Source organism: Panthera leo, chromosome E3 (genome assembly GCF_018350215.1).
Source record: "Panthera leo isolate Ple1 chromosome E3, P.leo_Ple1_pat1.1, whole genome shotgun sequence".
In the NCBI taxonomy this organism is placed as follows: domain Eukaryota; kingdom Metazoa; phylum Chordata; class Mammalia; order Carnivora; family Felidae; genus Panthera; species Panthera leo.
Genome location: NC_056694.1, coordinates 4,202,620 through 4,216,584, shown reverse-complemented (window position 1 = coordinate 4,216,584; position 13,965 = coordinate 4,202,620). Strand labels below are relative to the sequence as shown.

The 13,965-nt window shown below is 47.0% G+C and overlaps 1 protein-coding gene across 4 annotated transcripts in view; it reads left to right on the top strand.

Annotated features, from left to right (window-relative positions):
- RNF216 (ring finger protein 216) overlaps positions 1–13,965 on the top strand; it is a 144,692-nt gene that overhangs the window by 117,060 nt on the left and 13,667 nt on the right. For all 4 annotated transcript variants that reach the window (XM_042922563.1, XM_042922564.1, XM_042922565.1 and 1 more), the window contains exons 14-15: positions 1,764–1,861; positions 9,501–9,723. In XM_042922563.1, coding sequence (XP_042778497.1) covers positions 1,764–1,861; positions 9,501–9,723 — 321 coding nt within the window. The remainder of the gene's footprint in view (positions 1–1,763; positions 1,862–9,500; positions 9,724–13,965) is intronic.

Genomic DNA, 13,965 nt, shown 5'->3' with positions numbered 1-13,965 from the left:
ACATACTGTTCTCTGCCTTGTTGAGTCATTTGAGCAGCATGTGTTGGAGAAAATTCAGTAGTAAGTAGGGAGTACAGCAGTGGTAGATGTTTCTAGAATTGACGTCAAGATATAATCTAAGGGCACCTGAGTGGTTCATTCGGTTAAGCGTCTGACTTTGGCTCAGGTCACGATCTCGCGGTTTGTGGGTTCAAGCCCCGCGTCGGGCTCTGTGCTGACAGCTCAGAGCCTGGAGCCTGCTTCCGATTCTGTGTCTCCCTCTCTCTCTGCCCTTCCCCTGCTCACACTCTGTCTCTGTCTCAAAAATAAATAAACATTTAAAAAATTTTTAAAGATAAAATCTAGTACGTCTCCTGGCGACCTCTAGCCCAGCCACTCCCAAATGCTGAACATTTACACCCAGCTCACCGCCTGACATTGCCGGTGGGGTCCCACAAAAGGCCAAGCCAGACCTTTTCCATTGTTGCCAGGCTCCATCTCTGTCTTGGGTTGTACAGACCGGAAACTAAGACCATCCTTGACACCTTCCTGAATTTCTCTCCAGTCAGTCAACATTCCTTCCCATCCTCACCTACCTCCTTGTTCTGGGCCTTCTTGGGCTCTGTGTTGGGTCGTTTGGCATGTCCACTCTTTCCTCTCTCCAGTGTGTTTTCCACACGCAGAGATCTTTTAAACCACAAACCTGACCACGTTGCTTCCATGCTTGATACCTTTTGATGCCTTCCTGGTGCTCTTAGGACAGAGGTCAAACTGATGGTCGCGTTTACAACATCTACAACATCAAACAGACCGGTCCCTGCAGGCTTCTCCCAGCCTGTTTTTCCTCTCTGCGGTCCAACCACAGGAACCAGACTTGCCCAGCCTCACCTGCCAGAGTATTCTCTTTCTATTCTCTGTCTAGATTGGTGTTCTTTGCTACCCTTGACTCATCTTTCAGAAGTCAGGCTCCATTGCCTCAAGCCTTCACCACCACCGCCCCGCCCCGCCCCCAAACTGGATCGGGTCCCCAGTTAAAGCTGGGGACAGTACCATCTTCTCCTATTGTACATGTTAAGGCTGTAATTTCCACTTGATGGAAATGTAATTGGATTAATGTTCCTTTAAATTCTTGTTATAGATGTGAGATCGTTTCTGACACAGATGAGTATTTTGTAAACTATAAAGCCTCCTAGAGTAAAAAGTAGTAATTTTTTAAAATTCACCTTTATCAATGAGGCTAAGCTGTGGAGGTTGATATTTGTATTTGTGAGTGAGGGATGACTGAGGGAGTATCTCCCTTAATTAAGGATCCCTAGTGATCCTAATCCAGACCTTTCATCAGTTCAGCAGAAGTATTCCTTTGCCAGAGCAGCACTGGAACCCTGGGCGTAGGGATTACGGAAACCTCTGAGACCCAAACAGGCCCTGCGCTGAGGCAGCTGCCGGGATTTTATTTGTAAAAACCCGATTTCACATAAGTCTGTCTGCTGTGGTTTTTGTTTGCTGTTGTTGTTTTTCAGGTGGCTCCTGACATTGTAGAAGGCCTTACACAATTTGGGTGATGGGGGGACACTTTTTTTGTTTTTTTAACCTAAGGAAAAGAAATTTTCACCGTGCTTTCTCCTAATGGTTCTTACCTTTTCCGTTGAGAAATGTCTTTAGAAATCATCCTCAGAAAGAACTCAAGCCACGTGAAGCTCGTTTCGCATTTCCTGTTGTAGAACAGAAACTTGTGTGGTGTGTCCTCACCAGGAGCTGTCTTTGTGTCTCTCCTTTATCCCCAGGAAACCTGTAGGAAGTGTCAGGGACTCTGGAAGGAGCACAATGGCCTCACCTGTGAAGAGCTGGCAGAGAAAGATGACATCAAGTACCGAACGTCTATGTGAGTGACCTCGTTCCGGGGGGCTTACGACGGGCCCTCCGCCCCCCCATCAGCCTGCCCTTTGTCAGGGGACAGTGAGGATCGTGTGAAGAGTAGGCTCTCAGGCCACCCCAGTATAGAGTGATCTCAGGAAGTGACCTCACCTCCCCCTGGTTCCTCACCTCTTGAGCCTCATGGAGCTGGTCCTGGAGTCAGATGTGATACAGTAAATGCCCAGCACGTGCGAATTCAGTAAATGTTAGTTCCTCTTCTCCGTATAATCTGAATAAATAAGTAGTAACACATTTTAGCTGGATTAGATTGCACTAATGTTGCTTATATCCATGTTTCCTATAGGATACTGGTAGCCTGAGACACTAAGCAGAATTACAGCCTCCAGAATGCGATATAATGCAGTCAGTTAATAATCAGCACTGGGACTCTTTAGCACTCCCTATGTGGCTGAGCACTTTACAGATATTAACTCATTAAATACATTGAGTTAAATAATACAGAAGTCCATTTCTCTCTCATATAATAGTCCAGTCTTGCCACACAGATCTATCCCATGAGGTCATTCAGAGACCAGGTTCCTTTATCACATTGCTTCACCGTTCCCTAAGGTGGTATTCTCATCCGCATGGTTGTGGCGGGGTTGCAGCCACATTTGCACTCCAGTCCACAGCAAAGGAGAAAGAGACAAGCTGCCAGGCAGGCAGCTTTTAAGTTATAAGATGCACACGTGTGTGTGTGTGACTTCTGCTCCTGCCCTGTTGGTCTAGACTGCTCCTGCCCTATTGGTCTAGACTGAGTCACGTGGCCACCACCTAGCTTCACAGCAGACACCATATATAATGTCTAGCTGGGTGATTTTATGTCCAACTTAAATTTGAAGGGTGAAGAGTGGGTTTTGTTACCAAGAAAATGAAGTAGGAAATGACCGTTTGGGGCAGTTAACAGTCTCTGAGTTTCTACCACAGGTAGGTGGTATTATCCTCATTTTACTGAATGATACAACTAAGGCACAGAGCCCAAGTGACTTGCACATGGTCACTCAGGTAGTAAGTGGTGCATAGCAGGGTTTTAAATCTAAGCAAATGGTTTTCCAACTGTGTTCTTTACCACAAATTTGGTGGACAGATTGATGACCACCAGAGATGGCCCTGCCCTAATCTCTGGAACCTGTGGCATGGCAAAAGGGATTTTCCAGATGTGATTAAGGTTACGGACCTTGAGGTGGGGAGATGATCGTGGATTATCCAGGTGAGCCCAGTCTAATCCCAGGGCTCCTTGAAAGCAGAAAGCTTTTCTGTGGTCAGCTAGAGGTGTAGTGACAGACTTGGAGAGATGTGAAAAGACTCCACCTCCTGCCTCCGACTTTGGAGATGGAGGAAGGTGGCCTTGAGCCAAGGCACGTGGCCGTTTCTAGAAGCAGGGAGCAACCTTCAGTGTGCAGCCAGTAAGAAAACAGGAGCTCCGCCCTGCCGCCCCAAAGAAGGAATCCGCTGACAGCCCACGTGAACAGCAAACAGATTCTGTCCTGGAGTAGGTGACCTAGCCCAGTGACACCTTGGTGTTCTTCTGAGGAGACCCGTGCTGGACTTCTGCCCTACAGAACTACAAAATAATGCAGTTGTGTTACAGTGAGCTAATAACGTGACATGCCTTGTCACAGCAGCAGTAGAAAACTGACACGGATTTGGGGGCCGGAAGTAGAGTGCGGCTATAACAGATACATAGAAGTGTGCGAGTGGGTTTGGAATCGGTCAATGGATACAGGCCGGAGGCATCTTGCAAAAGCACGATAGAAAAAAAGCCCAGACTGCCTTCAAGTGGTAGAAATACGGACTTCAGAAACCTCACCCTTGAGGGCTCAGAAGCAAGTGAGGAGCACCGTGGACAAAACCAGAATTGTCCTGGAGAATACTTGAAACTTCAGTGAACAGACCTCTCGCGTCCCTTTGGCCGTAAAGGCCTGCTGGTGAGGACTCAGAAGTCAGGGCGGAACGTGTGCTTGTGTCAGCGGCAAGAGGCTCAGCCGGCTTCCCTGCGGTCGTGCCGAAAGCAGAGGGTGAAGACCATGCGTCTGGACATGGAGCTGAGAGGACCCACAGGGCGAGCCCTGGAGAGAGGAAAGTGCAAGCAGAAGGAGAGATTGGGGGTCAGAAACAGGATTTGATTGTTTCTGAAATTCCCATCCCGTCCAGGTGACAAAAGACCCCAAAACCAAGATGTTCATCGTCAGAAAACACATGCTCCTGGAGAGAAAACCAAGGAAGTGTGCCAAACGTCGGAGTCTTCAGTCACGCAAAGGCTCGAGGGAGGGACTCTTCGGATCCCTTCAGTCAGACCCAGGAGCTTCCAAGAAACTCAGGCATCACCCCCCCCTCAGCCATCTCAGCAGAAGTGTGTCCCCAAATCATGTCTCGTCTTCACCTGAACTTGATTTAGACGGTGAGATTTGGGACTTAGAGCTGATGCTATGGTGGATGAGACCTTTGGGGTCTTGGTTTGAGGTGGTCGTAAGGGTGTAGGGTGGCTCTGAATCTGGAGGCCGGAGGGTAGACTGTAGTGGGCAGAAGCATGGCCCTTATCCCCAGATGGGATTACGTCTATGGCATTGAAAGAATACTGACATGATACCAGAAATGCCCCTCCAACTAGAAAAGTCTAGCGTTGATTCCTCAAATCCTGTCTGCCAGCGTTTATAATTCCGAGCGGCCACCAGCTGACCAGTGGCATGGCCTTAAAGTGATGAACATGTCAAAAATTACTCTTTCTTGAAAGTAATCATCTTGTCAGGCTGTATACTTAGTCTAGTAGTTGTGCTATTGCCAAGAACATTCTAAATTTCTCCTTTGGAGTTGTCTTTCAGCCAGTTTATGAGCCATCTCCCCCCAGAATTTGTTCTGATTACTGTGGACAAGTTACGTCTGGTTTGGATTGGGAGAAGCCGAAGTTTTCTGTTGTTGCCATCTGGGCTTTTACCCCTAAGAAGGATGTCTTCTTGATGAAGTCAGTACAGATTTATTGAGTGCTCGCTGTGGATAGCAGTAGTTAAGAACCTTGAACAAATTTCTTAATCATTCTGTGCCTCGGTTTCTTCATTTGTATGGTACAGAGCGTACTTGTGTCTGCTTCTCACGGAGATGAAAGTGCTCAAGTGCCTAGCGTGATTCTGGCCCCGTAAATCTTCCGTAAGTGTTCACTGTGCCTGTGTGTGTGTGCGCACGCGAATGTGTAAGCAGAAGGCCCTAGTTCACAAACATGACACAAAGCACTTACACAGATAACTTCTTGCATTGGGACTTTCTCAGGTCATGTGTTCCACTTGCAGTTGGTGACGGAGCACTGCCCAGCTCTGTAAACCGACTGTCAGTGCCCCGGGCCCGGGCCCTGGGACTGCTCCAGGACTTGGTCACAGGCCAGGAAGTGTTTCTTAGCAAGAGAATAGCTGGTTACTTTTCAAAGCAGAACCTCCACCCCGACGTCCTGTCAGTTCCTGCCTCCGGCTCCATTCGAGGTCTTGGTCTGACCTAGATTGGAGCACCACTGCATCCAGTAACAACTGGAAAGCCTCTCTTGGTCTGGGCCCTACTTAAACCTGGAAGCCTTTTTTATCAGCCTAAATCAGAGCGGCACATCCAAGTATGATCATACGTTAATTCCAAACGTGATCATATGTTAATTCCAAAATCCAGAAAGACCTCCCAGATGTCCGACTTCTTTCTTCATGGTAGGGGATACAAGATAAGGTACCATGTGCTTGACTTTGGAGGGAACGGCATAATACACACGCCTGACCTCCAGACTGCCAGCATGTCGTAGAGATTACAGATCTCTGTAGTTTGAAGGGACTGATCTCCCGCCTCCTAGCACTCACCTACCATATTAATGTATCCTAGAGTACCTGCTACTTCCTGGTCACCCAGGTTCTATCTGCCTGTCTTTTGAATAGAAGACCACTGTATTGTCCTGTTGGACCACAGATGATCGAGGTCCTTGCCAACTGCTTCTGGTATTCTCTGCGTATCAGACAGAGAAAGTGTTTTTCAGATCAGTAGCTACATACCGGTTGCCAGAGGCTGTGTGTATTTGCTCTGGTAAGAAATGACATCTGGAACAGCGGCTACAGTTACAGGCAGCACCTGATGAGTCACAGTAATGCACATTCTCCATACAAGTACCTACAATACAGTAATGTTCTCAAAGCCCCACTGTCTGTACAGGCCAAACCGAAACAATAGGAGGTGTGTTGAGAATCAGTACCGCTGTACCTTTGAAGTCTTCGATGATGGCACCAATCTCAAAGATGCCCGGAGGAATCTGGTGGTACTTTCTGTAGAGAGGGGGTCCTCCGAGGGCTTCCACTTCCTTTCCCCACCGCATAGCCCTTACTCCACGGACCAGAGGGCCAGGGAATCGTGCCAGTTGCCTAGTGTCAAAAATAAGCAACGGCAGGGTACACACCGGGAATTATAAGCAGTTTACTGTTGCTGAATCATAAAATACAGCATAATAAGTGGTACGAGACAGGACGGGTATTCCAACTTGTACGTGAATGTTCCTGGCAGCACTATCCACAGTAGCCAAAGGTGAAAACAGCCCAGATGTCCTTCAACTGATGAACAGTAAACGGAGTTCAGTACGCCATAGAATGGGATTCTTACTCAGCCGTAAGAACAGGATGAACATCCGTGCCGCAACCTCGGAAGCCTCCTCAGTGAGAGGAGCCAGGCACAGAAGGGCCACCCTCGCATCGTTCCATGTGTCTGAGCGGTCCTTAGACATGTGGATATTTGCCTGTGTGAAGAATAGACCAGTCAGTTGGAGACAGAGACGGATGAGGAGGTGCAGGGAAAGGAGGGCGCGGGGAGTGACCTGCTTCGTACGTACGGAGTTTTTGGGGGGGATGATGAAAATGGCCTGGAACTAGATGGCAGTGATGGTTGCACATCATTGGGATATACTAAATGCCTCTGGATTTTAAAATAGCTAAAATGGAAATTTTATGTGCGTTTTGTCACAATAAAAGAAATCCATACACACATTCGCAAAGGAAAACCATCTAACATTTTGAATGGTATGTGCCACCAAAAATGACGACAGCTCCCAAATTCCCAACATACTTCAACATGGTGCAGATCAACAATCATGGAGCTGTAGGGTCTAGATCAGTTATGTAGAGGGGGGTCTAGATCATTTTTGTACAGGCGGCAGTGAACCTTCCTGTTTAAGCACAAGGTCAGCAGACACGGCTGCAGCTCCGGCTGCTCTTCCTGTCCTGCCCAGAAACACATCCTGTGGGGATGTTTGTTTCCTGCCTCGTTTAGAATCCAGTTCCCAAATCGCTCTAATCCCAAAAGAATCAACTGATGTCTCCTCATCCCAGTTTGCACTTTCGTGTTACTGAACAAGTCGCCACAAGCCATAAGAGCAGTCTCTGTTTGGTGTAGGAAAAGTTAACGGGGACTGGCCCTACCTCTTACTATTGTTATGATTGCAAAAACGAAGGCCTCGAACGGACCTTCCTGCCGTGTGGAACAGCTGTTTGAACATCAGAGCCATGGTGTGCGGTGTGCCCTGTGTGCTCCTCCATTCGTCTGGGAGTGCCTTTTCTCCCCTACCATATCCACCGTTACTTTGGTGACTGATAGCACGGTGGAACAGAGCAAGCAAATAAATGTGCGCCTTCTTCCCAAGCTTTCAGGAAAGGGCTGTGTAACCTGGGTTCTTTCATCCGCTCTTCTCCCACACTACAGCCATAGCAGCTACCCAGGGAAGAAGCCAGCCAGCCCGCCCCAGGCCACCAGAGCATGACAGCTCGAAGCCACACAGCAGCCTCGGAGGCGATCTTAGACAAAAAGTTTGCGCGTAGAGAATTGCACTTGTGTTTTGGTCACAGGTTTTTTATATTGGAAACATTTGCATCAGAACCTTGTAAGTCTTAACATGGAGCATTGAGAAATGTCTTCACAGTTGCCGAGTAACTGAATTCATGAACATGTGTGCTGTATTATCAAGTTGACAATAACAAATTCACTTCATTTAAACTTTGTCTCCTTGACGATGTTTCCTATTCAGCGACACTTAGAAATCATTTATTCTTCTGTGACTTGAACTGGGTTTAAATTCTTTTCAAGCCGGAGCTTTCCTGCATTTGGGGCCTTTCAAAATTAGACCTAAATGAATAGCAGCCAATTTCCTAATTCATTTTTCTATTCTTAAGCACATGATCTGGCTTCTAAGGAGCAAACTATGACAGTCTTCTGGATATCAGTAATTAAAAACACCTGCCTGCCCCCAGACTCACCTGGCTTCCCTCACTTAGCAGATACACTGGGAGCCCTGGGAGGAAGATGGCTATTTTCTCAGTGTTAGGAGAGAGGCTACAGATCAGAACTCCTGCCCAGACTGTTGAGTCTTTTCAGGGAAGCAGTTCCCTGGTCACCATTCTGGGTTCCCGCTTGGAAGAAAGAGGAGGACTCAGAGCAGTGGGGCAAGTCCAGCTTTGGGGCTGTCCACTCTTGGAGTCCTTCCTGCCTTCCCTCGTCTCCGTAGGCGTGCCTTTTAATACCTTTGAAGAACTCAACTCAGTAGAGGAGGACGGACACATCAACAGTCGCAGGCCAAGGTGGCAAGTGTCATTTTAGAGTTAGGAACACTGCACTGCGGAAGAAACTAGTCCAGCAGCGCCAGCTCTTGGCAAAGAGCCAAGATGTGTCATTTCGGCTCTAGTCCCCTGCCTCTCCAGATCAGGTAGAGTGCTTCTGGAAAGGAGTAGCTTCCGTTGGCCAGAATCGACTCCTGTGCATGCAGATCCCCTCGCTACAAGGGAGTCTGGGGATGTGGGATTTTGACGTGGAGATGGGCCCTGTCAACAGGAAGAGGTTATGAACTGGTTGCTGGATTGTCCCCACCTGTGTCTCCCCACCCCACACTGAGTATTCAAAACCGAAGGTGTCGGGGCGCCTGGGTGGCGCAGTCGGTTAAGCGTCCGACTTCAGCCAGGTCACGATCTCGCGGTCCGTGAGTTCGAGCCCCGCGTCAGGCTCTGGGCTGATGGCTCGGAGCCTGGAGCCTGTTTCCGATTCTGTGTCTCCCTCTCTCTCTGCCCCTCCCCCGTTCATGCTCTGTCTCTCTCTGTCCCAAAAATAAATAAAAAATGTTGAAAAAAAAAAAATTTAAAAAAAAAAAAAAAAAAAAACCGAAGGTGTCTCTGCAACTCAGGTTTAGGCCCACTGGCTCTTCGCGAACCAGCTTTGTTTATAGAAAACACATATTTAGGAAGACCTTGCGTTTTCTCTGCTTTAGGCCTATAACAAGCAGAATAAGCAGTTTCCAAATGCTGGTGCCAGGTGCTGTGCCAGGGTACTTGATATCCATACCTAATAATCCTCAAAACGTGATGGAGGCAGCTGGGCTTTCCTAATCTAAAAATGAAGCAACTGAGTCTCCGAGCGGTTGTGGGATTTACCCAGGGTCACATAACTACTAAACCGAACGTAGTTATCGACTCCGAAGCAGAGGTTCTTTGCACTCTCCAGGTGTCCCTAGAAGGGCTAGGCGGTCCCCTGTGGGAAAACGGACTCAGTGGCCACAGCGCTTTTCTCTTCCTGTCATCTTCCCTGCTGTCTCCTCTCATGTGTTCTCTTCTCAGTGAGGAAAAAATGACGGCAGCCCGCATCAGGAAATGCCACAAGTGTGGGACCGGCCTCATCAAATCCGAAGGCTGCAACCGCATGTCTTGCCGCTGTGGCGCCCAAATGTGCTACCTCTGCCGAGTGTCCATCAACGGCTATGACCATTTCTGCCAGCATCCTCGCTCACCGGGAGCTCCTTGCCAGGAGTGTTCAAGATGCTCTCTCTGGACCGACCCCACCGTAAGTGAACGCATGGCTGCCTGTTGCTTTGTAGGGGGCAATCGTGGTAAGATGACATACCGAAAAGGGATTTTATATATACATAACTTCTTGGGACTTCTGGAAAGATAGGAAATTACATAGACCAATGACCACGGGGAAAAAATGAGAAAGTAATTAAAAAGCAACTCCTCAAGAAAGCAGCATGCCCAGTTTGTAGGCAGAGTCTTACAGTCCTTCAGGGAATAAAATGTTTCTGTGCCATCTAAAACAAATCCCAGAGCATAGGAAAGTAAAGATAGTTTTACGTATTTGTGTATAAAGCATAAGGCTGATACCAAAACCTGTCAGAGATAACCCTAAAAAAAGAAAATTACATCTGTCTAACTCATTAATATAGGTTTTAAACTCTGTAAATAAACGGGCGCCTGGGTGGCTCAGTCACTTGAGCATCCAACTCTTGATCTTGGCTCAGGTCATGGGATCGAGCCCCGCATCAGGCTCCATGCTGAGTATGGAGCCTGCTTGAGATTCTCTCCCCTCCCCCCTCCCTTGCGCATGCTTGCTCGCTCTGTCTTTAGATAAAAATAAATTCTCGGGGCGCCTGGGTGGCTCAGTCGGTCAAGCGTCTGACTTCGGCTCAGGTCACGATCTCATGGTCTGTGAGTTCCAGCCCCGCGTCGGGCTCTGGGCTGATGGCTCGGAGCCTGGAGCCTGCTTCCGATTCTGTGTCTCCCTCTCTCTCTGCCCCTCCCCCGTTCATGCTCTGTCTCTCTCTGTCTCAAAAATAAATAAACGTTAAAAAAAATTTTTTTTTAAATAAATTCTCTAAGTAAAATATCAGCAAATAGAAACTATAACCAAGTGAGATTGTTCCAGAAATCCAAAAGATGATTTAATACTGAGAGCTTTATTAATACACTTCACCATATGATATCTTTAGGTGGTAAAAGACATGTAATAAAATCAAATATCTATCTTAAGGTTTAAAGAATAGTATAGAAGGTTGATTTTTTTAAATCCTATATTTCAGAATAGTCCTTTAGCATGTTTTTAATAGTGAAATACATAGAAGCATTACCAAACGTCAAATCTAAGACCATCACCACTATTTTGTTTTGGAACTGCTCGTCAGTTCAGTTAGCTAAGAGAGCAGAAGTTAGAGAACATAATTGCTGGTGTTTACTGAACATCCACTGTGTTTCAGGCACAGTTCTAAGCACTATTAAATGTAGTAAAGAAAGTTAAATCCACCGTTTTAAGCCTGAGAAAAGATAAAATAATCAACTGGAAAGCTATTAGAGGTCATAGGCATACAAAGATGGCTAGATACAAAATAAATACACAGAATGTCATTCGCTGTCATTCATATTATATAGCAATACAAGTCATAAAATATCCTAGAGATTAGGAGATTAGGTTCAACAAGAAATACGAAGAAAACTATAAAACTATATTGAAAGACATGAAGAGACTTGAACATATGGAAAAATATGCTTTCTTCTCAAGTAAGTTTTCACATAAACTGTATCACTTCTTAAAGTGAGTTCTAAGTTTGAAACTCTGAATCAGTGATAAGTTGATCTGGGCCAAGAGTCGTTCTCCCACAAAGATTGAGCAGAACAGTGAAAACCCTGCAAGCCTGGAGCAAACAAAGGCCTGAAGAAGGTGCACCAGAGCCCCGGGGGCCGCCAGCCCGCTCCTCTGCTCTCCCTGGGGCCAATGAGGACGGCCTGAGAGTGGAGACGCACCTCCCCCTCTAAGGGAAGACAGCACTTCTATCCAGAATCTAGACGTTTGCTGTGATTCCCATTTAAACTCAGTAGGATGGTTTTTTTCCGTTGAAAAGTTGCTTCTAATGAGACTAATTTTTACTAAGCTGCGCTAATCATGTAGACTCAAGACTAGACCAGAGGACAAAACAGAGACCGGAAACACGTTAAATGAGAATTTAATGTGATAAAAATATTGGTTTTTATGTTTTGGTTTTTTTTAAGTTCTTATTTAAAGTAATCTCTGGGGTCCTTGGTGAATCATCCTGCTCCGGCTCAGGTCATGATCTCGTGGTTCATAGGTTCGAGCCCTGCGTCAGACTCTGTGCTGACAGCTCAGAGCCTGGATGGTGCTTCAGATTCTGTGTCTCCTTTTCTTTCTGCCCCTCCCCAACTCGTGTTCGTGTTCTCTCTCTCTCTCCCCCTCTCCCTCCCTCTCTCTCTCTCTCTCCCCCTCCCCCTCTCCCTCTCCCTCTCCCCCTCTCTCCCTCCCTCCCTCTCTCTCTCTCTCTCTCTCTCTCCCTCTTTCCCCCCTCCCCCCCTCCCTCCCCTCCCTCCCTCCCCTTCCTCTTTCTTCCTGTCTCTCTCAAAAATAAACAAACATTAAGAAATAAATAATCTCTACCCCCAACGTAGGGCTTGAACTCACAACCCCAAGATCAAGAGTATCAATCATGCTGTACCAAGTGAGCCAGCCAGACAACCCTGAAAATATCCTTTCAGATCACTTGGAGAAATGATAGATGCACCCGTTCTTTTTTTCTTAACTACTCCGTGTTGCCAGGACTAGTCTGAACAGAAAAGCCCCGTCATCATGGAGTTTACAGTCTGAGATGAGTCCTTCGTGTAGTTGGTGTTAGGCAGGACTGACGAGTGATGCCACAGAGAAGGCTAGCGCAGGAGAGGGAGGCTAGGCCGCCTTTAGGTGGAGTGACCTGTGCAGGCTCCCCCGGAGGCAGCATTTGCAGAGAGGCCTGCCTGAGGAGGAGGAGGAAATCAAATGAATTCAGCCTATTTGGGGACCAGAAAGAAGGCTGTGTATCTTGCAGGTGGCGGCTGAGAGGAGGAAAGTGAGGGAGGCAGGCACAGCCAGGCCGTGTGTCTCACCAACTACAGTGGGAGCTGCTGCAGGGCTTACATGGGGGGGTGACTTGGCCTAATGTAAGCGTTCAAGATCACACTGGCTACCATGTGGCAAGAGAAACCTTCAGCAGCTCTTTTGGGGCACTGGGCTATTTGGAAATACTTCAAGAAAACGAGAGAAAATGACTTCTATCATCCCCTAAAGTGCGAAGATCCTTCTTAGTGGTATATCGAGGCCAGACTAAAATTACTTAAATCCTCTTTGGCAAAAGACATCGTAAACAAAGATAAAGTTAAATGGAAAACTGGGGGAAATCGTCGTAACACACATATGATACAGATGAATAGTAAAATGTAATGACACGGGCACCTGGGTGGCTCAGTCGGTTAAGCGTCCGACTTCAGCTCAGGTCATGATCTCACCGTCCGTGAATTCAGGCCCGAGTCGGGCTCTGTGCTGACAGCTCAAAGCCTGGAACTTGCTTTGGATTCTGCGTTTTCCTCTCTCTCTCTGCCCCTCCCCCACTCACCCTCTGTCTCTCTGTCTCTGAAAAATGAATAAACCTTAAAAAAATATATATGTAATGAGTAATACGACTCAATAAGAAATCAATAAACATCCCTCTGTTAATAAGGATCAATTTGGCTGTGACTCACGGAAGTCCAAAAACAGCATTGGATTAGACAAGATAGAATTTTATTTTTTCATCACATGTTAAGTACAGCAGCGAACAGCCCGAGAGTGGGATGCTGGTATTAGGAGAGTACACAGCTATAAAAAGTGATGCTGGGGCGCCTGGCTGGCTCAGTCAGTAGAGCATGTGACTCTTGATCTCAGTTCGAGCCCCGCATTGGGGGTAGAGTTTACTTAAAAAAAATTTTTTTAAGCCATGCTATATGTATACATTTTTTTTTAACTTAAATATCCAGGTAATATATACTGCATTAATAAGATGCTATATAGCTATATTTTAAAACATGGTGGAAGAAAAACATGGAAAGATCTACACATAGGACACCCAACAGCATGTAGCTGGGATCACGGACCCAGGTTACCGCAGGGGCAATAGTAACATAAATGATTGGTGAATGTCAAGTGGGGCCAGGTCTGGGTCCGTAGGGTGTGGTGGGGACTGTGGCAAACAGGAGAGGGTATAAGCGTCCATCTAAGGCTGCCCCTCGGCCCCCACAGATTGTTGCCAAGTGAGATTTTAACTCCCAGTTACTTAGCCATGGCTTCACATTCTCCAGAGAAGGTAGAAATCTGTACTTTAATATGATCTCTCCTGATTGTTAAAGATTAGCCCTTAATCCAAGTATCTTTAAAACACAGTTTAAGCTAGCACTTTATAAGCCAAAGGAAACGCCTTGTCAGCCAGCAGACTTGACCCCTGCTGCAGAACATCTC